This window comes from Oncorhynchus mykiss, chromosome 7 (genome assembly GCF_057628025.1).
Source record: "Oncorhynchus mykiss isolate SJ-2025 chromosome 7, ASM5762802v1, whole genome shotgun sequence".
In the NCBI taxonomy this organism is placed as follows: Eukaryota; Metazoa; Chordata; class Actinopteri; order Salmoniformes; family Salmonidae; genus Oncorhynchus; species Oncorhynchus mykiss.
Window position 1 is genome coordinate 20580513 of NC_143028.1, and position 25677 is coordinate 20606189.

A 25677-nucleotide genomic window follows, 5' to 3' on the forward strand; every position below is an offset into this window, starting at 1 on the left:
ATGATTAGATCTGGCTGACCACAAATTTACACACGTACACACTTAAATGTGCATCAAAAGATTACGGATGATCCTGAACGAATCGTGAATAATGATGAGTGAGAAAGTTAGAGGCACAAATATGCCCCCAATAGATGTTAACCTCTCACCATTACCAGAACCAGGGGAGGTTAACCTCTCACCATTACCAGAACCAGGGGAGGTTAACCTCTCACCATTACCAGAACCAGGGGAGGTTAACCTCTCACCATTACCATTACCAGGGGAGGTTAAACTTTTTTGCGGGTATGACCTTGGTTCCTCTGCAACTTTCTCACTCATTATTCACAATTAATTAATGATCATCCGTAATTATTGTAGCATCCAAATTAATGTAGAAGTGTTGAAAACATTCTAATTCTTATTTACAATAAAAGTGACTCCAAAATGACAATTTTAAATACCAAACTTACGACTACATTAATACACAGAGGTGAACTTAAATAAATACTTAAATAGTTTAAAACGTTTACAGGCTTTGCAAGAACAATGATTCCCCTAATAATCCTGTTTACATGGACGCATCTGAAATCAGGCTACTGATGGGACTTAAATAAATGCAGAAAATCAACAACCAAAATCTAAATTTGACCACAGCGACAATGTTATTTTTGCGAAGCCTATTCGGAGTTCGGACATAGTCGGAAGATTACATATACCTTAGCCAAATACATTTAAACTCCGTTTTTCACAATTCCTGACATTTAATCCTAGTAAAAGGTCCCTGGCTTAGGTCAGTTTGGATCAACACTTTATTTTAAGAATGTGAAATGTCAGAATAATAGTAGAGAGAATTATTTATTTCAGCTTTTATTTCTTTCATCACATTCCCAGTGGTTCAGAAGTTTACATACACTCAATTGGTATTTGGTAGCATTGCCTTTAAATTCTTAAACATGGGTCAAACGTTTCGGGTAGCCTTCCACAAGCTTCCCACAATAAGTTGGATGAATTTTGGCCCATTCCTCCTGACAGAGCTGGTGTAACTGAGTCCGGTTTCTAGGCCTCCTTGCTCACACACACTTTTTCTGTTCTGCCCACACATTTTCTATGGGATTGAGGTCAGACCTTTGTGATGGCCACTCCAATACCTTGACTTACTTGTCCTGAAGCCATTTTGCAACTTTGGAAGTATGCTTAGGGTCATTGTCCATTTGGAGACCCATGTAAGACCAAGCTTGAACTTCCTGACTGATGTCTTGAGATGTTGCTTCAATATATCCACATAATTTGACTTTCTCATGATGCTATCTATTTTGTGAAGTGCTGCCACCCCCGTGCTTCACGGTTGGGATGGTGTTCTTTGGCTTGCAAGCCTCCCCCTTTTTCCTCCAAACATAACGATGGTCATTATGGCCAAACAGTTCTATTTTTGTTTCCATCAGACCAGAGGACATTTCTCCAAAAAGTACGGTCTTTGTCTCCATGTGCAGTTGCAAACCGTAGTGTCTGGCTTTTTTATGGCGGTTTTGGAGCAGTGGCTTCTTCCTTGCTGAGTGGTATAACGGCTGCGTGGTCCCATGGTGTTTATACTTGCGTACTATCGTTTGAACAGATGATCGTGGTACCTTCAGGCGTTTGGAAATTGCTCCCAAGGATGAACCAAACTTGTGGAGGTCTACAATTTTTTTTCTGAGGTCTTGGCTGATTTCTTTAGATTTTCCCATGATGTCAAGCAGAGGCACTGAGTTTAAAGGTAGGCCTTGAAATACATCCAGATGTACACCTCCAATTGACTCAAATTATGTCAATTAGCCTATCAGAAGCTTCTAAAGCCATGACATAATTTTCTGGAATTTTCCATGCTGTTTAAAGGCACAGTCAACTTAGTGTATGTAAACTTCTGACCCACTGGAATTGTGATGCAGTGAATTATAAGTAAAATAATTTGTCTGTAAACAATTGTTGGAAAAATGACTTGTGTCATGCACAAAGTAGATGTCTTAACCGACTTTCCAAAACTATAGTTTGTTAACAAGATATTGTGGAGTGGTTGAAAAACGAGTTTTAATGACTCCGACCTAAGTGTATGTAAACTTCCGACTTATTTTAACTCTCGTCATTCGCACATAAGAGCGAGGCTTGCGCTACCATTGCCGGCACAGGCGCAGATCAAATACACAGCTGGAACGCTGATTAAGCTGTTGACATGTCCTAATCATTTGAAAACTAGCTCAGACAACAAGGTGTTTTAATCAGTGTATGCTTTCTTTGATACATTTTTTGACCTTTGAAGTGTAGCAGAGTAAAGTGTTTAAATGACTTACCATACTCAGCCTACAGCCATAATCAGTTCAATATCAAATGACTGGTGTGATGGAAACGTACTCATTGTCTTATAGGCCCATGTGGGCTGGGCATCCTGAAGATGGATGCCACTATAATACAAATAAATCCAATCAAATCACGCAAACGCAAACACTCTCCCTCTCTCGCGCACACACACACACCAGGGATGACCTGCTGGCTGGCTGCCTGTCCTGCACTGTGCTCATTAGGGCAGTGTAATTAGTTGTGTGGCTCTGGGGGGGGGGGGGGGGGGTCTGCTACGAACACAGGAGAACTGACTGTCACTCATACACACAGACAGGAGAGGGGGAGGGAAGGAAGGGGGAGAAAGAGGGAGAGAGAGGAGGAGAACAGAAGCCTGATTACAGTGGTTATGCATCAAAGAAAAAGTAAGAGGGAGGGAGGGAGGGAGGAGCATTAGGCAAGTCAGCAAAAGAGGAATAAAAGGATGAAAGGGAGGACGAGGGAAAATTAGACGTAAGCAAATCAACCTGAATGAGCAAGGTAATCAACTGTCTATCGTATAAGCCTTGGTCAACAACATAGGACCATGTGTTAGTGGAGAGCAGAAAGAACATGTCGCACACAGTGGCACACACACACAGTGGCACACACACAGTGGCACACACACAGTGGCACACACACACACACAGTGGCACACACACACACACACACAGTGGCACACACACACACACACACACAGTGGCACACACACACACACACACACACACAGTGGCACACACACACACACAGTGGCACACACACACACAGTGGCACACACACACTAGAGAAACACAGATGCACACACTCGCCCTCTCCCCAGCATCCACTTCAGATCCATTTGCTGTTTCCTGAGGGCTACATTAATAGACAAACAAATGAGCTTGAAGGTAGGTCTGCCAAGGAGGAACAACGGAGGAAAGAAGGGTGTGTGTGTTTGTGTGCGCGCGTTAGTGACAGAGAGCAAAAGAGAGAGAGAGAAAGCATGCATGTGTGCGCGCGTGATTTGTCAGCAACTGTGCATTTAGACAACTAAATTAAAAGGTAGGTAGGTGAATATTTATAATTTTAAAGGTACTGTACATGCACTAGTATGGATGCATGTTTGCATGCATACAATTTAGGTAAGGCTGTGTGAATGTGTGTTCGCCTGAATGTATAGTGGACATAATTGGTGTGAATGTCATTTGATTGAGGTTGTGCACAGTACAATCCAGTACCGTATGTATGCAGTTTGGTTGTGTGTGTGTGTGTGACCCTTGCGGAGGTTAAAAAGGACAGTGTGACAGAGACAGAGGAGTCCTCTCCTCAAATGATGCCAGCCATGCAGGTAATAAACCTGACCCATTCCACCCAGATACAACAGGTAGTCAATTCTAACATATCCCCGGACTTCCCACAGCGACTGTCTTCTGTTCTGTCCTTTCTCAGAACAACAACCCTTCACTAGTCATTATACTGCACACACTAATGACTACCATAATGATCCTCATACATTAGTCTTGTCCCTGAGCTCTACACACACGCATGCGCGCACACACACAAACACACGCGCACACACACAAACACACACACTTGTGCAAACTCCCACACACTGCGCAAACGCACACACGCACATGTGAAAACGCACACACATACAAACTGCGGTTTCCTCTGATCTCATCCACGGGACCTCTATCTCCATCAAAGGCCATGCTCTCGCAGTATCGGGCCGTGTTGTCCTTGTTCACCTCTGGTTGAAAGCCCCAGCTCATTGCTTTGGAGAGAAACTGGTGAACGAGGGACTCAAACTCATCACTGTCATTTATTCTACTTCCCCCTCTTCCTGCCTTTCTCCTCTGTCCTTTTTGTTTATGGGGAAGTTCATAGATAGAGTACACCTGCATCCCTGGGTCAGGAACACACACACAAAAACCTTCTCTGCAACACATTTACATTCATAAAATCAAACGCTGGCACAAACAAGCTCATCAGAGGAAGCCAGAGCTTGTTAGCGCCAGGCTATAATACATGCATGCTTACGTTCCTCTCCCTTTTTAGCATCCCGTGAATACACAAACAAACATCCTCTGAGGTGGTGGAGGGAGGCAAAGCGGGAGAGAGAGGGGGGGAGGGGGGGGGATGAAAAGAGCGAGAGGAGAAAGAGATGGAACACCCACTCTTTACTGAGTAGTCATAGATCAACTTTGGTCTGATGAATCTCCTTACTAACAAACTTGCTTTCCTTTTCTCTTGTCGCCATGTCAACGGCAAATTATTGGTGCTAAACGAAGCCAATTGCTGGTGTAGAACGTGTTTTCACTGCTAGTAAGCTAGGTGAGTTCTCTCCATTTACAAAGTAAAGCTCTTTAAACTCTGTACGCATCGAATCCATTCTTAAATTATAAGGAATACTGGAGCACACGGTCAATATATTGGTCACGGTTTGTTGTATATCAGTTTAGGTTGTGCATCCTGGCTCCTGGGACTGTGACAACTACAGGGAGTGAAGACACACACACACACACACACACACACACACACACACACACACACACACACACACACACACACACACACACACACACACACACACACACAATATCCCAGTCTATCAGTGGTTATGGTCCCTTGGGGCACTAGCCATGGGAGGCACTGACAGACAGCCGAGGTTGCCATGGAGAGAGACCCCCCCTCCCTCTCCAGCCAGGTCTCTACAAGCTTGCAGAGTGAGAAGTCTCTGGTCGGCTACTGGGCAGGAGTCAAAGGTATGGTGGACTAAAAACTCTCTCTCACTGGCACTCTCACACACACACACGTGCACACACAAAGCAGTTTAATCTAGTCGCGGCAGGAGAACAAAGAACGGAGGCATTTGTAATCCCTCTCAATATCGTCAGTCCAGCCCAGTCAAGCCCAGAGAGAGCGAGATGCACACACATAAGAGACACAAGTAGTTGCAGATATGCAAACACATAAACATGCTTATGAAACAAACAAACAAACAAACCCTGTAAACATATCAACCCACGCACACATGTGAATATGTAGGTGTGCGTGTACACACACACACACACACACACCTACCTGAGTGTGACCCGGCTCATCTTGGCTGTAGTGGGGATGTCAAGCCTCAATCGGTCTTTGGGTTCTCTTCTGTTGGTCAGTGCATGGCTGGCATCCTGTGTATACACACAAATGCGGACACACACACAGACACACAGACACACAGACACACACACACAGTTAGCCAAGTCTACTGTTGGTATCTCAGTCACTCGCTCTCCATTAGTCCACTAACAGGGAGAACAATCAAGTAATGAATCAAACAAGATGTTCAGTTGATATCAACCACCTAGTCAAGGACCTTTAAGACAAGACAGTGGCCAGAAGGACCTGGGTTCCAACCTCCTCCGTGAGATTCCCTCTCTCCTCCGTCAACTATCGGTTCTTCTTTCTGATTTGCTCTCCTACCGTATCTCTCAGGAGAGAGAGGCTATTTTTAAGTCACGCATGCTAGCGCCACAACAACAGCCTCGGGGTGAAATGTAAAGGAAAGAGGAAAAGAATAAATAAAAATGGGGCAATCAGACTGTTGACGGAAGAAAAAAATAATTGAATGAGGAAAAAAAAGGCCAATACAAAAGGAGGGTCCCAATTACGTCCTTCTGCCTTGTCACTTTCATTGTGTCACCCCCCTCCTCCATTGTCTCAACCCCCTCGTAATAACACATACAGGGGGGCCTCCCACTTACCTCACCCCTCCCCCGATCCCTACGCCCTTGGCCAGCCAGGACCCTCGGTCCAACCCCTGCTTCTCCTCCCCTTAAACACACACACACACATCGCCACACCACCACGACGCACATGATGCTCCGTGCACAGATAGACAAATGGTGACCCAGTTATTAGGCCGCTAAGCGGTTATCCACAATGGGCCACATGTTACCATGTCTCCATTGTTATTGTGCATTGCCCCTCTATTCCTCTATCTCATCCATTAAGAGCTCTGCTATATTCACACAGCCCAGGGGGAAATGGACAGAGAAACAGAGAAAGAAGGGGACAGGGCGAGTGAGAGAGGAGGAGGGGGAGAGAGATGACGACAGGCTAAGATTGGGTTTAAACCTTTACACTCGTGGGAATTGGTCTATATGTAAAAGGATAAAATTAAAATGTTTCTTACAGAAGAAATGTGCATAAGCATGGTAGCAATTGAAAGGGGACGTGTTGGAGAATATGGGAAAATTATTAGACCAAAGTCGAGGACACAACAGCCTGAAACCAAACATTACACTGTTGGTTTTGTGCATTTTACATTGTGTACATTTGATAACAAAATGTGAAAATACTCTGGATACATTCAGTAACATCATAAGAAGTGGCCCCACACACACACACACACACACACACACACACACACACACCTCCAAAGTGTACACAGTTCCTAAGGTATTTCAATGCAGTTTTATGACTCAAAGAACAGTCAACAATACATATTATTTATTATATTTTTAGCTCTCCTCGCTGTGTCATTGAGGAACTAGAGCAAGTACACTTGTAGTTGTTTTGTTTGGAACAGAAATCCAGCATCCTCGCCATACCACAATTACTTTTGTTGTTTCCACAATCCAAAAACAGCCCATTTTAAAATCACTATCTGGGTCAGGTGGGCATCATTTGAAAGCTTGTTCTATTGCCAACATGCTACGTTTAAAAAAAACTACTATCTTACAGTGTTAGGTTTTCACAAGGCAATTCAGAGAAACAGATCGTTATTTGAGTGCATTCAGGTGAGTGTTCCACAGCGAATTTTCACAACAATAGACTAACATCGGTTCATTCTGTTCAGAGCAAACCAGGGTATGACGGCATGTCATCTTGTAACTAACAAACATTGTGATCATAAACGTTGACACATGAGTTTTCTGAAACGGCAATGTGAAATGCACATTTGGACTGTTTGGCTTGCTTGTATGACATCAAAGCGGTATATTTATTATAATTCTCAAGGTCTCATCTTTCCAAACACATCGAGTTCTCTTCAATTACAGCATTGCCCTCACTCAGACAACAAAACATTAGCAAAAGTTGCCCAATTAGCGGGAAGGATGTGGGCAACTTTTTGTTGCTGCGGTACTCAAATTCAGAACCATTGACCAAAATATCCAACTGCGTTATTAATTATCTCCCATGATTAGTATCTAATACATTCTAATGAAAACGCACTGAGGCTTGAATTTAATAAGGTAAAGAATATAATAGTATGCTGCTGTGTTTTTTTATTTTCATGTGACTGTTTTTTTTCCCCTCAGGAGGCATTAAGTATTCTGTGGTCAAATAAATGCCAACGTACATGACAAATGAGGTGTGTGTGTGTGTTTGTGTGGTTGTTGTCATGCGCATGAGAAATGAGGTGTGAGTGTGTTCTCTCTGGGAACGCTACTGTGATCTGCTACCAGTCAGATGTGGTGAGAAATGATGTGTGTGGGGCTGGGTGTACTTTCCTGTGACCCTTGACCCCTGTCATATCCATCACAGACTTGCCCCTTACTCACAGCTGAAGCATTACCCCTCAAGGGAAGGGGTCAGGACACACACACACACACACACACACACACACACAAAAACTGACGTGACCTCCTCTGTACAGTTCTCACTCAACATTACAGGGTATGAGCAGTAAAACCAAACCAAAATTGACGCCATTTAAATCTTTCACTACATTCACGCTCTTCGCTCCCCTTCTTTACATGCAGGGTAAAACATGTCAGCTTTAGTGTTTGGAGGTGAAATATGGCTTTACGTCCCAATACAGTGCTTATAGAAAGTCTACACTCCCTGGAACTTTTTTCACATTTTGCTGCCTTAAAATGTAATCTAAAAAGGGATTCAATGACATTGTTTTCCTACAGATCTATACAACTTACTCCACATTTTCAAAGTGAAAGAAAGTTGTAGAAAATGTTCCAAATTAAGAGAGAACCTAAAAACTGAAATATCAGAATATGATAAGTCCCCACCCCCCCACAATTGGACATGTCCCCACCCCCCCCACAATTGGACAAGTCCCCACCCTCCAACAATTGGACAAGTCCCCACCCTCCCACAATTGGACAAGTCCCAAACTGCACATTTCAGAGTGGCCTTTTATCGTGGCCAGCACAAGATGTGCCGGTGTAATGTTCATGCTGTTTAATCAGCTTCTTGATATGCCACACCTGTCAGGTGGATGGATTATCTCGGCAAAGGAGAAACGCTCACTAACAGGGATGTAAACAAACGTCTGCACAAAATTAGAGAGAAATAAGCTTTTTGTGCATATTGAAGATTTCTGGGATCTTTAATTTCAGTTCATGAAACTGTAAAAAAAAATTATATTTTTGTTCAGTGTACATTTCTTTTGACAAAATTTCTCCATTACATTTAGTTGGGAATCAGTGATGGACTGCAATATTCAAACCTTGACTAGACCACTAAGGAACACTCAACACCTCTTGGAAAGACAACCTGGTGTGTCTTTGGCATAAAGATCTGGGCTCCCGAGTGGCGCAATGGTCTAAGACACTGCAGTACCTGGTTCGAATCCAGGCTGCATCACATCCGGCCGTGATTGGGAGTCCCATAGGGCGGGGCACAATTGGCCCAGCCTCGTCCGGGTAGGCCATCATTGTAAATAAGAATTTGTTCTTAACCGACTTGCCTAGTTAAATAAAAAGGTAAAAAATAAAATAAAATACATCTGTGTAATTGTCTCGCTGAAAAATAAAACTAACCCAGGGTTGGGTTTTCCTCATTTTTTTTAACCTAAGCTTTGCTCCTTTTAGATTTAGATTGATCCTGACAAACTCCCAGTCCCTGCCGATGACAAGCATACTGATAACATGATGCTGCCACCACAATATTTGAAAATAACACTGTCGTGTTGAATTGGATTTGACCCAACCTTGTAGTTATTAATTTAGGTCAAAAAGTTAATTTATTTCCTTTGTTGTCGTGCAGATTTACATAACAGCCTTGTTGCAAACAGAATGGATTATTTGGAGTGGATTTTTTTACTTTTTTAAACTTTGTCACTATTTGTCTGTCTGGGTCACTATTTGTCTGTATGACTTTGTCATACAGGCCAGTAAAATGGAATGAATGCAATGTTGTTGATCCCTTTGTGTTTTCAAGTATTGTGGTGGTGGCATCATGTTATGTGTATAATTGTCGGCAGGGACTGGGGAGTTTGTTCAGATCAAAATAAATACGAAAGGATCAAAGACCAGATAAAACGTTTATTTTTTTATTTACAATTATACACATTTTTATATGCAAAAGACACACCAGAATGGCCTTCCAAGAGGTGCTGAGTGTTCCTGAGTGGTCTAGACTCAGTCCTGACTTAAATCTGCTTAAAAATCAGAGACATGAATTGAATATTGCTGTCCATTAATGATTCCCAATCAAATTGAATAAGATTGAGCAATTTTGACAAAAACAATGGATATATGTTGCCCTAAGAGTAAAGTTGGTAGTGTCTTATTCCAAATGATTCACAGCTGAAATGGCTGCAACAATGGTGCTTCGACCTTCGTAATAACTCGGGGGGGGGGGGGGGGGGGTTTCTAACAGCTGCACCATGGAGAGCATCCTGACCGGTTGCATCACCGCCTGGTATGGCAACTGCTCGCCATCTAACCGTAAGGCACTACAGAGGGAAGTGAGTACGGCCCAGTACATCACTGGGACCAAGCTTCCTTCCATCCAGAACCTATATACTCGGTGGTGTCAGAGGAAAGCCCAGAAAATTGTCAGAGACTCCAGTCACCCATGTTATAGACTGTTTTCTCTGCTACCACACGGCAAGTGGTGCCGGAGTGCCAAGTCTAGGACCAAAAGGCTCCTAAACAGCTTCTACCCCCAAGTCATTAGACTGCTGAACAATTCATAAAAATCGCACACTTTGATACCGCAATCTGTCCATCGTCCCAGAACGTCACCGTGGCAGACACATCTACTGTATTACGGGACGAACTGGGATGTTTATCGCTGCACTGACCTTAATTACACAATCTTACTTTCACCCTCTTCAGAAAGAGAGGAGGGAAGGGAAAGAAGGGAGGGAAGGGAAAGAAGGGAGGGAAGGGAAAGAAGGGAGGGAAGGGAAAGAAGGGAGGGAGGGAGGGAGGGAGGGAGGGAGGGAGGGAGGGAGGGAGGGAGGGAGGGAGGGAGGGAGGGAGGGAGGGCGGGAAGAAACAATTGCACACTCCTCGCTTCCTCAAAACCCATTGGAGGAGAAGGTCAGATGGGAGGAACCTCTGGATTTCGCATCCAATGAGTTTTGAGAAGGAGATGAGGAGAGATGACGTGAGGAGTATGCAATAGAGATCTTCCCAAGGAAAGAGAGTGAAGGAGAAGACGGGTGGGAGGGAAGGAAGGAGAGGGAGAGAGAGAGAGCTGGATCAAAAGGAGGGAAGCCAAGGATGCAGTAGATGAGTATGGATGAGATGGTAGTGCATCGATCCTTGGGGAAAAAAATAGTCTGTCCCAAATGGCACCCTATTCCCTACATAGCGCACTACTTTTGACAAGGTCCCCCATAGGGCTCTGGCCAGAAGATGTGCACCATAGGAAATATGGTGCCATTTGGACTGCAGCCTCAATCTGGTGCCTCAATCTGGTTTAGGGGCATGACAGTAAGGGAGGTAGGGTTGCCACCAGATACAAGCTATTCCAACTGGTAAGGACGACAGCCGTGGTGTAGCCTATGGGCGATACGGATCACTTTTATTGATATCTACATACTGTACCACATTGGTGTGACTCACACTGCTGCTCTCTATTAGCTATTTGCGCTTTACAGATCTTGATTGCTGTGGATGGCTGTTCACAAATGTTTATGTGTATTTTAACCCAATCATGGTTGAATTTAAAAGTTTAAGCTGCCTATCAATCGCTGTTTTTGTGACCAGTGGACAGCCAGTGAAAAATGTGCTATTGCAACAGCTGTATGGTGCGGATCCCAGCTGATGGAATACATGTCAGAGGGAGTTCCTCCCTTCTAAACTATCAAGTTGGTTGTTGATCATTGCTAGACAACCATTTAGGCCTTGCCATAGAATTTCATGCCAATTTAAGTCAAAACTGTAACTTGGCCACTTAGGAACATTTAATGTATTATTGGTAAGTAACTTAAGGGTACATTTGGCATTGTGTTTCAGGTTGTCCTGCTGAAAGGTGATTTTGTCTCCCAGTCTCTGTTGGAAAGTAGACTGAACCAGTTTTTCCCTCTACGATTGTGCCTGTGCTTAGCTCTATTCCCTAGATCTTTTTTTGTAAAAGAAACTCCCTAGTCCTTGCTGACGACAAGCATACCCATACCATGATGCAGCCATTCATTTATTCGCCACATTTTACTTTAGTGCCATATTGCAAACAGGATACATGTTTTGAAATATTTCTATTTTGTACAGGCTTCCATCTTTTCACTCATTTAGGATTTACTCCACAATACTAACCTATCACAGCCATTAAAAACTCTTAAAAAGTCACCATTGGCATGCATAATGGTGAAATCCCTGAGTGGTTTCCTTCCTCTCCATCAACTGAGTTAGGAAGGTCACCTGTATCTTTTGGTGTATTGATACACCATCCAAAGTGTAGGTAGGTGCCCTTCTTTGCGAGCCATTGGAAAACCTCCCTGGTCTTTGTGGTTGAATCTGTGTTTGAAAGTCACTGCTCGACTGAGGGACCTTACATATAATTGTATGTGTGGGGTACAGAGATGGGGTAGTCAAATCTAAAATCATGTTAAAACACTATTATTGCACACAGTGAGTCCATGCAACTCACTACGTGACTTGTTAAGCAAATCTTTACTTCTGCATTTATTTAGGCTTGTCGTAACAAAAGGGGTTGGATACTTATTTTTTATTAATTAGTAAACATTTCCACGTCTAAAACATAATTCCACGTTCACATGATGAGATATTGTGTGTAGGCCAGTGACACAAAACGTCAATTTAATCCATTTTAAATTCAGGCTGTAACAAAGCATGTGGGAAAAGTCAAGGGGTCTGAATACTTTCTCAAGGCACTGTAAGTCCTTTTGGGGTTATTGAAGATCAAGGGGTATTAAATGAATTGTAATGACTGGAATTCGGATAGACTTTGGTTTTTAATGTAAAGATATAGTTTAATCATATTATTATCTATAGTTAAAAGCAATGGGTTAGAAGAAGCCAACATAACCAGCCCATAACGTAAAATGCAACATCAATTTATGACCAGCTATCTAACTCTAAACATTGATTTACCTTGCAATAGATCTTGTTTAATTGGTAATATTCAATTTTGTCTTCTTCTAATGCCTCTTCAGGGGAGAAGTAATCTACAAGTAACTGAAAACAGTAATATCCCGTTACTGAGATTGGGTAATCCAAAAATTACAGTACCGATTACAATTTTGGAGGGGTAACTAGTAACTGTAACTGATTACATTTAGAAAGTAACCTACCCAACCCTGCACACATGAGCCAAAACACTCTGGCCCCACTCAACCTGTCTCTCCAAAACCACCGCTGAAAAGAAAAGACAGTGGAGGGCTTCCTTAACGGTTCCCTATTTTCAAGAGGAGAGAGTTCTTGAAACGCTGAACCCTTTCAAACTCCTGCCTCTGGGTCTGTATTTGGGGGGGAGAGGGAGGCAGTCCCTCTCTCCCATCCATCAGAAAGAGAGAGTGACTCAAATATTATGCAAAAACCCCATCCCATCATACAGGAGCCAGGAGAAGGACAGACAAATAAAATGTGATTTGATTTTGAGAGGGGGCGGCATCCCTTTCTCTCCCTCTCTCTATCTATCCATGATTGTGTCCAAATTATCTCGTCTTCATCCCAAAGTGTTCTCTTGTTCACATCCCTTCACTGATTTGAAAGGACATGACTGGTATAAGAAAGCCCATGCCTCCACCAGTCCAATGCTGTTATTACTATTGGTATAAAACATATAGGTTTTACAGGACAGAGGCCAGTAACACATGTACAGTGCCTTGCGAAAGTATTCGGCCCCCTTGAACTTTGTGACCTTTTGCCACATTTCAGGCTTCAAACATAAAGATATAAAACTGTTTTTTTTGTGAAGAATCAACAACAAGTGGGACACAATCATGAAGTGTAACGACATTTATTGGATATTTCAAACTTTTTTAACAAATCAAAAACTGAAAAATTGGGCGTGCAAAATTATTCAGCCCCTTTAAGTTAATACTTTGTAGCGCCACCTTTTGCTGTGATTACAGCTGTAAGACGCTTGGGGTATGTCTCTATCAGTTTTGCACATCGAGAGACTGAATTTTTTTCCCATTCCTCCTTGCAAAACAGCTCGAGCTCAGTGAGGTTGGATGGAGAGCATTTGTGAACAGCAGTTTTCAGTTCTTTCCACAGATTCTCGATTGGATTCAGGTCTGGACTTTGACTTGGCCATTCTAACACCTGGATATGTTTATTTCTGAACCATTCCATTGTAGATTTTGCTTTATGTTTTGGATCATTGTCTTGTTGGAAGACAAATCTCCGTCCCAGTCTCAGGTCTTTTGCAGACTCCATCAGGTTTTCTTCCAGAATGGTCCTGTATTTGGCTCCATCCATCTTCCCATCAATTTTAACCATCTTCCCTGTCCCTGCTGAAGAAAAGCAGGCCCAAACCATGATGCTGCCACCACCATGTTTGACAGTGGGGATGGTGTGTTCAGCTGTGTTGCTTTTACGCCAAACATAACGTTTTGCATTGTTGCCAAAAAGTTAAATGTTGGTTTCATCTGACCAGAGCACCTTCTTCCACATGTTTGGTGTGTCTCCCAGGTGGCTTGTGGCAAACTTTAAACAACACTTTTTATGGATATCTTTAAGAAATGTCTTTCTTCTTGCCACTCTTCCATAAAGGCCAGATTTGTGCAATATACAACTGATTGTTGTCCTATGGACAGAGTCTCCCACCTCAGCTGTAGATCTCTGCAGTTCATCCAGAGTGATCATGGGCCTCTTGGCTGCATCTCTGATCAGTCTTCTCCTTGTATGAGCTGAAAGTTTAGAGGGACTGCCAGGTCTTGGTAGATTTGCAGTGGTCTGATACTCCTTCCATTTCAATATTATCGCTTGCACAGTGCTCCTTGGGATGTTTAAAGCTTGGGAAATCTTTTTGTATCCAAATCCGGCTTTAAACTTCTTCACAACAGTATCTCAGACCTGCCTGGTGTGTTCCTTGTTCTTCATGATGCTCTCTGCGCTTTTAACGGACCTCTGAGACTATCACAGTGCAGGTGCATTTATACGGAGACTTGATTACACACAGGTGGATTGTATTTATCATCATTAGTCATTTAGGTCAACATTGGATCATTCAGAGATCCTCACTGAACTTCTGGAGAGAGTTTTCTGCACTGAAAGTAAAGGGGCTGAATAATTTTGCATGCCCAATTTTTCAGTTTTTGATTTGTTAAAAAAGTTTGAAATATCCAATAAATGTAGTTCCACTTCATGATTGTGTCCCACTTGTTGTTGATTCTTCACAAAAAAATACAGTTTTATATCTTTATGTTTGAAGCCTGAAATGTGGCAAAAGGTCGCAAAGTTCAAGGGGGCCGAATCCTTTCGCAAGGCACTGTACCTTCATTTACACCAATGTAAAATGTGGGGGGAAAAAAACATTGGGAAGCACTGTCTCAGAGGAAAATGGGCATAAATAAATAAAATCACACAAGCCACGTCCCATGATCACACAGAGACATATTTTATGAGTGTGCTGTGAGACCCAAGACAAAAATAACTCTGTGGTTGGAGGGGGGGGGGGGGGGGCTTGGTGGTAAGGTCTCACAGAGGGCCGCAGGTGCTGCTAGCCTTGAGGATTAAAAACAACCTCAGAGAGAGGAAATTACTGAGACCACAGGGCTGCTCGGAGGAAAGGAGGTCGGAAGGGAGAAAAGGATGGGCAGAATGAGCTAGAGGGCGCAAGGAGGAGGGAGAGGGTGTGCTAGAGAAGGAGAGACAAAAAGGAGGGAGGGAGAAGGGGGGGGGGCATGGAGGAGTTACAGGTAGCAATAGCCTGCAGACTAGGAGGAGAGGACAGGGATACAATAGGTGATACAGGGAGCGTTCCCAAACAGGGGAAGAGAGGGTGACGGGTAAAGACAATGGAGACAGACGTTTCAAGCCAGACAGATCATACTTCCATGCCCCGGTCAAGGACTGTTTGGGAGGCTGAGGGAACAATTGTTTGTTTGTTTGTGTACATACGCGCTCGGCAGCCTCTTATAAGGAGTGACTGTAGGAGTCTGCTTTCTGAAGAGGGGACAGGTGTGAGGTAAAGATAGGAGGTATAGGGGTAAGAGTAAAACTGCAAGTCCTCCAACGCAGGGACAGGGCAACATGGTGATTTGTCTGGGTTACAGGACGTCAGTTGTCAGGTGGTGGAAACATAGTCAAGTCTCAAACAGAGAGAATAAATAAACTAACCTCTAGACCAGGAGTGTTCAAATCCACTGTGGCAGGAAGATAAAGAAATCTACCAGCCACTCAGATTTTTTACCAGCCAAGCTACTGTTTTTGGCATAATTACAAAAAAAAAAAAAAAGATGAGAATGCTTACCATTATTTTTAAAACAAGAAGTGAATTACTAGTTCAAAATGTGGTATATTGCTCAATTTAATTTAATATTCTTATAACCTGAGTTAACCAAAATATCACAGAGGAAAAAATGTTCAGCTGACCCTTTAAGGTTACTTTGGTAAGAGGGCCACTCAAGTCATCACTTGTGCCTGTGAGAATCTCACTAGTAGAGGCTGACCATGTCTCTTTTTGCGAGCAGTGGAAGCAAAATCAAAACATTAGAAAAACAACCATGTGAACAAAACAAAAGTAAATTGCCAAGAAACGCGAGGACAAAGTCTCACTTTAGAGTAAATTAGACCAGCTTTTATGCCTGTGCGCATTGCTTCGAAAACCAACTTTCAGCACTTCACTCACAGGCAGTATTGCTTTGCGAGGTGGGATAGCTATAACGGCAGGAGTCAGATTTCTTTGTGCATTACTAGAAATTAAACAAAACGGTAGAAATGAATTAGTAAATTAAATTCTAGGCCCTGCAGGAGGTCCAAATTACTGCTGGTTTCGGTTGTACCTGATAATTAATTGCACCCACCTGGTTTCCCAGGTCTAAATCAGTCCCCAACCAGTCCCTGATTAGTCAGTGGAACTGTCTTTGAGGTACAGATTTGAATTTGTGGCCACTAGACTCCAACCACATCTCTGGACACAAACAGACTCATGGACTTTTTTGTTTTGTTTGTCTTTGTGTTACATTTTCTAGGCTTGCTGTATTTCACTCAGCTGAGCACAGGTTGTACTTTAAGACAAAGTCTTTCTCACCGTTTCGGCTGGTCTGGCATTGAGGTCATCAGGGGGAGGCGTCACAATTTCCAGTGGCGGAGCCAGGGCAGAGTCACTGCTGCTCCTCACCAGTAGAGGGGTGTCTGGAAAAGACAGACAGAGAGGAGGTGAATGTTTCCCATCAATGCAAATGTGAGCCTCATGCAGTAGTACACTGATTGTGTTTGTGTAAACCGATCTACGCCTGGTATTAAGTTAGGCACTGTTTTCCCAATTAAAGCTCCAACAACACAAATCCCCTGTAAATCTGCCCAAGACTTCAAATCGTCCAGATACCTGGTGACTGTTTGAAATCGTAGCGTGAGTTTTCAAAGAGTCCTAGAGGAGCATTGTTGGTGTCCTAGTAGCTTTTTGACAAGAGGATGAAATAAGTACTGGAGGGACAGAGGGCAGAAGGGAGGGAGGGAGAGCCCCCAACCCCTCCTTAAATGGAAAGTACATCCCACCCATGCCTTGCAATCTAGCCCACTCCCCCTTACGCAGTCAAGACAATTACACCACATGAAACGGCTTGGGGTACCAGAGAGGTACACTGACCTACAGGGGAGGAATAACGTTTTGACTATTTTTAAAAGCGGCATCAGAGCCAGACCTCAAAAAGGCCCGAGCCGAGACTGTACAGGCAAACTCCCAAATGGCACCCTATTCCCTATATAGTACACTACTATACAGGGCACAGGGTGGGCCCTGGTCATAAGTAGTGCCCTACATAGGGAATAGGGTGCCATCATGTGAAATCACATCTAAGAGTTTGTAGGGGCAGCTGAGCTTTTTATACAACTGTAACCTAAAGAGGGTTGGTTCGAAAACAGTTCATGGGAGAAGTGTTACGGCACTGTATCGGCCAGTCCCACTTGGCTCCTTAGACCTTGCTTCGACGTTTGGGCCATGATGGAAGCTCCGTCCCGGTGGTAGCGGCTGTCCTCTACAGAGGATGTCTGACCACCCGGGCTGCTGACCACGCTGACCCACCCGGGCTGCTGACCACATCAGGAAAGCAAGTCACGCTCAACCATACTGGCTGTCTGACAGAGGGCAGACAACCTCAGACCAGACCTACCAGGAGGTGCTCTCTACTCGAGTAAACACACACACACACACACACACACACACACACACACACACACACACACACACACACACTCACAGAAGTAAAGGAATCCAGAAATACATCCACCTCAACGACCACTTTCCAAACCCCTACAGTGCCATGCTCCTATAATAGGTCTACCATCTGGAAGCCCATTTTTCCAAGGATGTACATAGAAACAGACACCTTAGAATAGTGTCCCCAATGTTTAACCCAACACTGCTGCTGTTATGGGATGATGTATTGTCTGTCTGTGGTAAAGCTCTGTGTTTAATCCTCTCTATGTCACTTGGATCTGTGTCCCATTTGTCTCACTGTCACAGCCTTTTTGTCTGTTACTCTGTACATGTGTGTGTGTGTGTGTGTGTGTGTGTGTCTTTCTCTCTCAATTACTCTAGGTTCCGTGACTGATGCTTAAATTAACTAAACATTATATATATTTTTTAAATACTTCAGAATGTCTCAAAGTGTCTTATGACATCTAGACGCTGAGACCAGGCAACAACTCTAGGTACACCCCAAACCCAGATTTCCATTTGTACACTTAGGGTAGATTTAAAAAGGGTTCTGTATATAGAAGCAGTATCCTAGTAAAACCTTAATGGATGGGCTGTACAAGCAATATTGGCCCAGTGTCTCTTACTGGTGGACCTACCTGCATGACATCTCAATATGATTTAAACACAAACTAAAACACATATGAATTAACACACACACACACACACACACACACCTGGATATGTTTTATTAGTATTTAATTTAACCAGGCAAGTCAGTTAAGAACAAATTCTTATTATAATAACAGCCTATCCCGGCCAAACGCTAACCCGGACATCACTGGGCCAATTGTGCGCACCCCCTATGGGACTCCCAATCACGGCCGGTTGCGATACAGCCTGGAATCGAACCAGGGTCTGTAGTGACGCCTCTAGCACGGAGATGCAGTGCCTTAGAATAGTACACAAAACAGAACGGAACATCCAGGTTAAGGTTCAGAGGGCCCAAGCTCGCGAACAAGAATGTTCCAAGTACAGACAGAAGGGGGAATCAGATCGCTAGGAGTCATACTTTTGATTTATATTTTCATTTGTTGCACTACTAGCACTGCCTGTTGATGTTAAGGTGCTAGCTATAATAGAAGGATGATATTAACATATTCGGTTTTTATTTTTATTTCATCTGGGCGCTTACGTCACCTACTAACACCCTGGTACTACCCGTAGCTCCCGTTCTCCTCAGTCCGTGAAAACACACAGAGAAATGTATGTGTCGCTGATTACTCCTGTGTCGAAGTCCATCGTGTTAAATTAAGCACACAAATGCATGGAGATGTGAGAGAGGATATGCGTTTTACTTTCCTTCATGCTCCTCTATAAGAACAACTTGTCAGATGGTGCATTGAAGAATGATGTGTTCCTCCTGTCCTGACTTTTCATAATACCATTGCAGGTATGGGGATCTTGTCTAAGAATAACTGTTATACAGTCTTTGTATTGAAATTTGCTCATTATTGTATTCTATACATTATTGCTTTAGCTATAAATGTGATTGTGTGGGTCCGTGAAAACAGAAAGAACAACTTGTCGGATGGTGCATTGAATACTGATGTGTTCCTAAACTGACTTTTCATAATACCATTTGCAGATCGACATAAAATGCCAAAAAGACAGCCATGGTGCCGCTCTTCATTTCTTGGTTCTTCTGCGGTGCATATAAAAGACCGGTACAATGAGGCCAATGGTGATTATAAAACAGTTAAGAGTTTAATGGTTGTGAGAGGAGAAAACAGAGGACGGATCAACAACATTTAGGTTAACATAATGTAGTAACTTCAATGGCAGATTGAAAAGAAGAGAGCCTGTTCAGAATATAAATATTCCAAACCATGCATCCTGTTTGTAACAAGGCACTAAAGTAATACTGGGGGAAAAGGGTTGTTTGTGGCAAATCCAACACAACAATTCACTGAGTACCACTCCTCATATTTTCAAGCATGTGGTGGCTGCATCATGTTATGGGTTTGGTTGTCATCGGCAAGGGCTGGGTTTTTTTTTTTTGGGGGGGGGGGGGGGATAAAAAGAAGCGGAATACTGGGAGATTAATTATAGTTTCAGCAGGACATTAACCTAATACACAAGGCCAAAACTGGAGTTGCTTACCAAGACGACATTGAATGTTCATGAGTGGCCGAGTTACAGTTGGACTCATATTGGCTTGAAAATCTATGGCAAGACTTGGAAAAGATGGCTGTCTTGCAAAGATCAACAATCAACTTGACAGAGTTTGATGAACATTTAAAAGAATAATGGGTAAATATTGTACAATCCAGGCAAAGCTCTTAAGAGACTTATCCATAAAGACAAACAGCTGAGATCGTCGCCAAAGGCGCTTCTACAAAGTATTGACTCAGGGGTGTGAATACTTATGTAAACGGAGTTATTTCTGTATTCCATTTTCAATAAATTGGAAAAAAAACATGTTTTCACATGTCATTATAACGTGTAGATGGTGAGTAAAAAAAAAAAACACAGTTGAATTCTGAATTCAGGCTGTAACACAGCAACATGTGAATTAAGTCCAGGGGTATGAATTCTTTCTGAAGGCACAGTATCATAATCGGCAAGTAAGCATCATGATAACATCGTATCAAGAGGTCCCTGGCAATTGCCAGACTTACCAAATACCAGCTCAGTCATGAAAAGTACCAATGCTTTGGTTATGTGAAGAGGCTGAGTACACATAATTAGGGCCGAGTTTTTCCTCACCTGACTTGACCAGGAAAAACTCTGATCACCAAGGTAGAGGTTAACTACAGATCAGTTAAATGTCTCTCTTCAATGCTCCCAAATCCTAAACACACACTTTTAAGTAGAATTCTCAGAGGTCCCGCCCCACACAGATAAACGTCTTCGACCTCTGACCCTAGGCGCAGACGTGCATGGGAGATCATGGCCCAGAAGAGGAGGGCAGTAGATTGGTCAGTCTTCTGTCTTTGTCACAATGTTTAGTTTAATGATAATCCATTGAGGAGTACGTATCCTAAATGGACAGCTAATTCAGTTTGCAATCTGTAACAGAAAAATAATATCGGAAATTAAATTTGCTCTTCAAAATGGCTAAACTAGGGGACAGCCACAAATGAAATAACCATTCCCATTTGGCTGCATGCAGTCATGTGTGTGAGTGTGCGGCACGTCTGTGTGTGTGCCCAGAATGATCTTGTCTCGTCAGATCAATAGAATCCTCCTGCCCAGGGTGCTCGTGGGACGCAGTGATAAGGACCGTCTTCCCCTCTCGCCGACAGGAGTATGTGTGTGTGTCGACGGGAGTGCGCAGACACCAGTGTGTGCTCAGTGCAGTACAGCGATCGATGCAGGTCTAATCATCCAACTGGGGCTCTGGTGGGGCTCAATCACACTGTTAAAACAACCAAGTTCCAATCCTGTCCTCTACCTGCTCGACACCGCTATAGCACATCCACACACAGCTGTCAAATTGTACCATTAAAAACAACACCCAGTGTAATGACTAGGGGCGGGCGGATTTCCTCACCACAGAGCCTAGCGAAGGAACCACTGCTGTCTGCCGCTATCTTGCTTTCCAATCAAGGTACATGAATTGAGGAGCAAACTGAAGTGAAAAACGTACTCACCACAGGAAAAAACTATGACCAGATAAAAAAAAACTCCACTCAGGCACATAAGTAGGACATCATGACCGATCATAACACAAGACCATGGACACTGAACAAAAACATAAACGCAACATGTAACATGAGCTGAAACAATAGATCCCAGAAATGTTTCCATACGCACAAAAAGCTTATTTCTCTCAAAATCTGGGCACAAATGTGTTTACATCGCTGTTAGTGATCATTTCTCCATTGCCAAGACAATCCCATCCACCTGACAGGTGTGGCATATCAAGAAGCTGATTAAACAGCATGATCATTACACAGGGGCACCTTGAACTGGGGGACAATGAAAGGCCACTCTAAAATGTGCAGTTTTGTCACACCGCACAATGCCACAGATGTCTCATGTTTTGAGGGAGCGTGACGCCGGGAGGGCTGTCGTTCTACAGGCTCCTAATCAACTGTGCTATTTTATTCATTTTTTTTGTTGTTGCATTGTTTGTAACTCATTTTGTACATAATGTTGCTGCTACCAACTCTTATGACCGAAAAAAAAGCATCTGGACATCAGAACAGCGATTACTCACCTCGAACTGGACGTTTTTTCTTTAAATCAATGAATTCGACGCAAAAGACATATTGTTTTATCAAGACAAGGCCCAAACCCGTCATCAGCGTGAAGAAAAGACAGAGAAAAAGGGGGAAGAATACCCTCTAAGTCACTGGCCAACGTGCAATCATTGGAAAACAAACTGGATAATCTACAATCAAGACTACCCTACCAACGGGACATTGTAAAATGTAATATCTTATGTTTCACCGAGACTTGGCTAAACGACTGTCTGGTAAGATGAGGGGCGTGTGTCTATTTGTCAATAACTGCTGGTGTTCAATGTCTAATATTAAAGAAGTCTCAAGTTATTGCTCATCTGAGGTAGAATAACTCATGATAAGCTGTAGATCACAATATCTACCAAGAGAGTTCTTATCTATATCATTTGTAGCCGTCTATTTACCACCACAAACCGATGCCGGCACTAAGACCGCACTCAACGACCTGCACAAGGCCGTAAGCAAACAAGTAAATGCTCACCCAGAAGCGGCCGGGGACTTTAATGCAGGCAAACTTAAAACCGTTTTACCTTATTTCTACCAGCATGTCACATGTGCAACCAGAGGGGAGAAAAAAAAAAAAAAGTAAAAAAAAAAAAAAAAAACTCTAGACCACCTTTACTCCACACACAGAGAAATATAAAGCTCTCCCCTACCCTCCGTTTGACAAATATGACCATAATTCTATCCTCTTGATTCCTGCTTACAAGCAAAAATTAAAGCAGGAAGTACCAGTGACTCACTAAATACGGAAGTGGTCAGATGACATGGATGCTATGCTACAGGACTGTTTTGCTAGCACAGACTGGAATATGTTCCGGGATTCATCCAATGGCATTGAGGAGTATACCACCTCAGTCATCGGCTTCATCAATAAGTGCATCGACGATGTCGTCACAACATTAACCGTGTGTAAATTTCCCAAAAAAGAAGCCATGGATTACAAGCAACATCCGCACCGAGCTAAAGGCTAGAGCTGCCGCTTTCAATCCGGACACTTATAAGAACACCATCAAACAGGAAAAGCATCAATACAGGACTAAGATTGAATCCTACTACACCGGCTCTGACACTCATCGGATGTGGCAGGGCTTGAAAACTATTACGGACTACAAAGGGAATCCCAGTTGCGAGCTGCCCAGTGACACGAGCCTAGAAGGACAAACTAAATGCCTTTAATGCTCACTTCGAGGCAAGCAACACTGAAGCATGCATGAGAGCACCTGCTCTTCCGGAGGACTGTGTGATCACGCTCTCTGTAGCCAATGTGAACAAGATCTTTAAACAGGTCAACATTCACAAAGCCGCAGGGCCAGACGGAATACCAGAACATGTACTCAAAGAATGCGCAGCCAAACTGGCCCGAGTCTTCACTGACATTTTCAACCTCTCTCATGTCTGTAATACCTACATGTTTCAAACAGACCACCATAGTCCCTTTGTTTAAGGAAGCGAAGGTAACCCGCCTTAATGATTACCGCCCCGGTAGCCATGAAGTGCTTTGAAAGGCTGGTCATGGCTCACAACACCATCATGCCAGAAACCCTAGACACATTCCAATTTGCACACCGCCCCAACAGATGATGCAATTTCTATTGCACTCCACACTGCCCTTTCCCACCTGGACAAAAGAAGCACCTATGTGAGAATGTTGTTCATTGACTATAGCTCAGCATTCAACATCATAGTGCCCACGAAGCTTGTCACTAAGCTAAGGACCCTGGGACTAAACATCCCCACTGCATCCACTATGTGGATCCTGGACTTCCTGATGGGCCACCCCCAGGTGGTAAGGGTAGGTAACAACACATCTGCCACGCTTATCCTCAACACTGGGGCCCCTCAGGGGTGCGTGCTTATTCCCCTCCTGTGCTGCCTGTTCACCCACAACTGTGTGGCCAAGCACGACTCCATCATTAAGTTTGCTGAGGACACAACAGCTGTAGGCCTGATCACCGACAACGATGAGACAGCTTATAGGGGGGAGGTGAGAGACACGGCAGTGTGGTGCCAGGACAACAACCTTTTGCTCAATGTGAGCAAGACAAAGGAGCTGATCGTAGACTATAGGAAAAGGAGGGCCGAACAGGCCCCTCATTAACAGCTTCAAGTTCCTTGGTGTCCACATCACCAACAAACTATTGTTGTCCAAACACACCAAGATAGTCATGAAGAGGGCACAACAAAACCTTTTCCCCCTCAGGAGACTGAAAAGATTTGGCATGGATCCCCAGACCCTCAAAAGGTTCTACAGCTGCACCATTGAGAGAATCCTGACCATTTGCAGCACTGCCTGGTATGGCAACTGCTCAGCATCTGACTAAGGCAATACAGAGGGTAGTGCGTATGGCCCAGTACATCACTGGGGGCCAAGCTTCATGCAATCCAGGACCTATATACTAGGCGGTCTCAGAGAAAGGCACCAAACAATTGTCCAAGGCTCCAGTCACCCAAGTCAGACTGTCCTCTCTGCTACCGCATGGCAAGAGGTACCGGAGCGTCAAGTCTAGGACCAAAAGGCTCCTTAACAGCTTCTACCCCCAAGCCATAAGACTGCTGAACAACTAATCAAATGGCCACCCGGACTATTGACATTGACCCTCCCACCCCTTTGTTTTTCCACTGCTGCTACTCGCTGTTTATTATTTATGCATACTCACTTTACAAATTACCTCGACTAACCTGTACCCCACGAACTGACTCGGTACCGGCACCCCTTGTACATAGCCTCGTTATTGTTATGAACATTTATTGTGTTACCTTAGAGTTAATAAAATATTTACTAAATTCAAGAAAATCTATTTATTTAAGTGCATTGTTGGTTAAGGGCTTGAAAGTAAGCATTTCACAGGTAAGGTCCAAACCTTACCCGTATCCCGCGCAAGTGACAAATACAATCTGATTTTATTTTATTTATCATGCTGACAGCAGGAATGTCCACCAGAGCGGTTGCCAGAGATTTTAATATTAATTTCACCATCGTAAGCCGCCTCCGACGTCGTTTTAGAGAATTTCCTAGTACGTCCAACCGGCCTCACAACCGCAGATCACAGCCCAGGGCCTCCACATCCAGCTTCTTCACCTGCGGGACCGTCTGTGACCAGCCACCCGGACAACTGATGAAACTGTGGGTTTCTGCACAAAGGGAAGCTCATCTGCGTGCTTGTGGCCCTCGCCAGGGTCTTGACCTGACTGCAGTTCAGCATCGTAATCGTCTTCAGTGGGCAAATGCTCACCTTCAATGGCCACTGGCACACTCGAGAAGTGTTCTCTTCACGGATGAATGCCGGTTTCAACTGTACCTGGCAAACGGTTCGCAGATGTCAACGTTGTGAACAGAGTGCCTCATGGTGGCGGTGGGGTTATGGTATATTGCATGTTGAATTTATATTTTTGCTGAGTGTAGCACTGTGTAGGCGAAGTAGCCTAACACATGAATATATAACGAGTGGGACATACTTATAACGCACAGAGCTAGTAGAATGGCTACTGGTAGAACAACTGACTTTCAGTCCAGATTTCTATGTGTTCTGCCCCTCTCTCGTCTCCCAGCATCTCTCTCTCCCCCCCACACCGGCCACCAGCTGCATGTGATACGATATGC

At 43.7% G+C, this 25677-nt stretch overlaps 1 protein-coding gene across 4 annotated transcripts in view; it reads right to left on the reverse strand.

Annotated features, from left to right (window-relative positions):
- The window catches only part of pard3ba (par-3 family cell polarity regulator beta a), a 184761-nt gene that overhangs the window by 108275 nt on the left and 50809 nt on the right, over positions 1-25677 (reverse strand). Inside the window, exons 4-5 of one of the 4 annotated variants that reach the window (XM_036983066.2) lie at positions 16717-16820; positions 5395-5489 (exon numbers count right to left, since the gene is read on the reverse strand). In XM_036983066.2, the coding sequence (XP_036838961.2) occupies positions 5395-5489; positions 16717-16820 (199 nt within the window). Of the gene's footprint in view, positions 1-5394; positions 5490-5662; positions 6035-16716; positions 16821-25677 lie in introns of those variants that run through there. The other 3 variants (XM_036983071.2, XM_036983070.2, XM_036983072.2) reach the window with 3 other exon arrangements.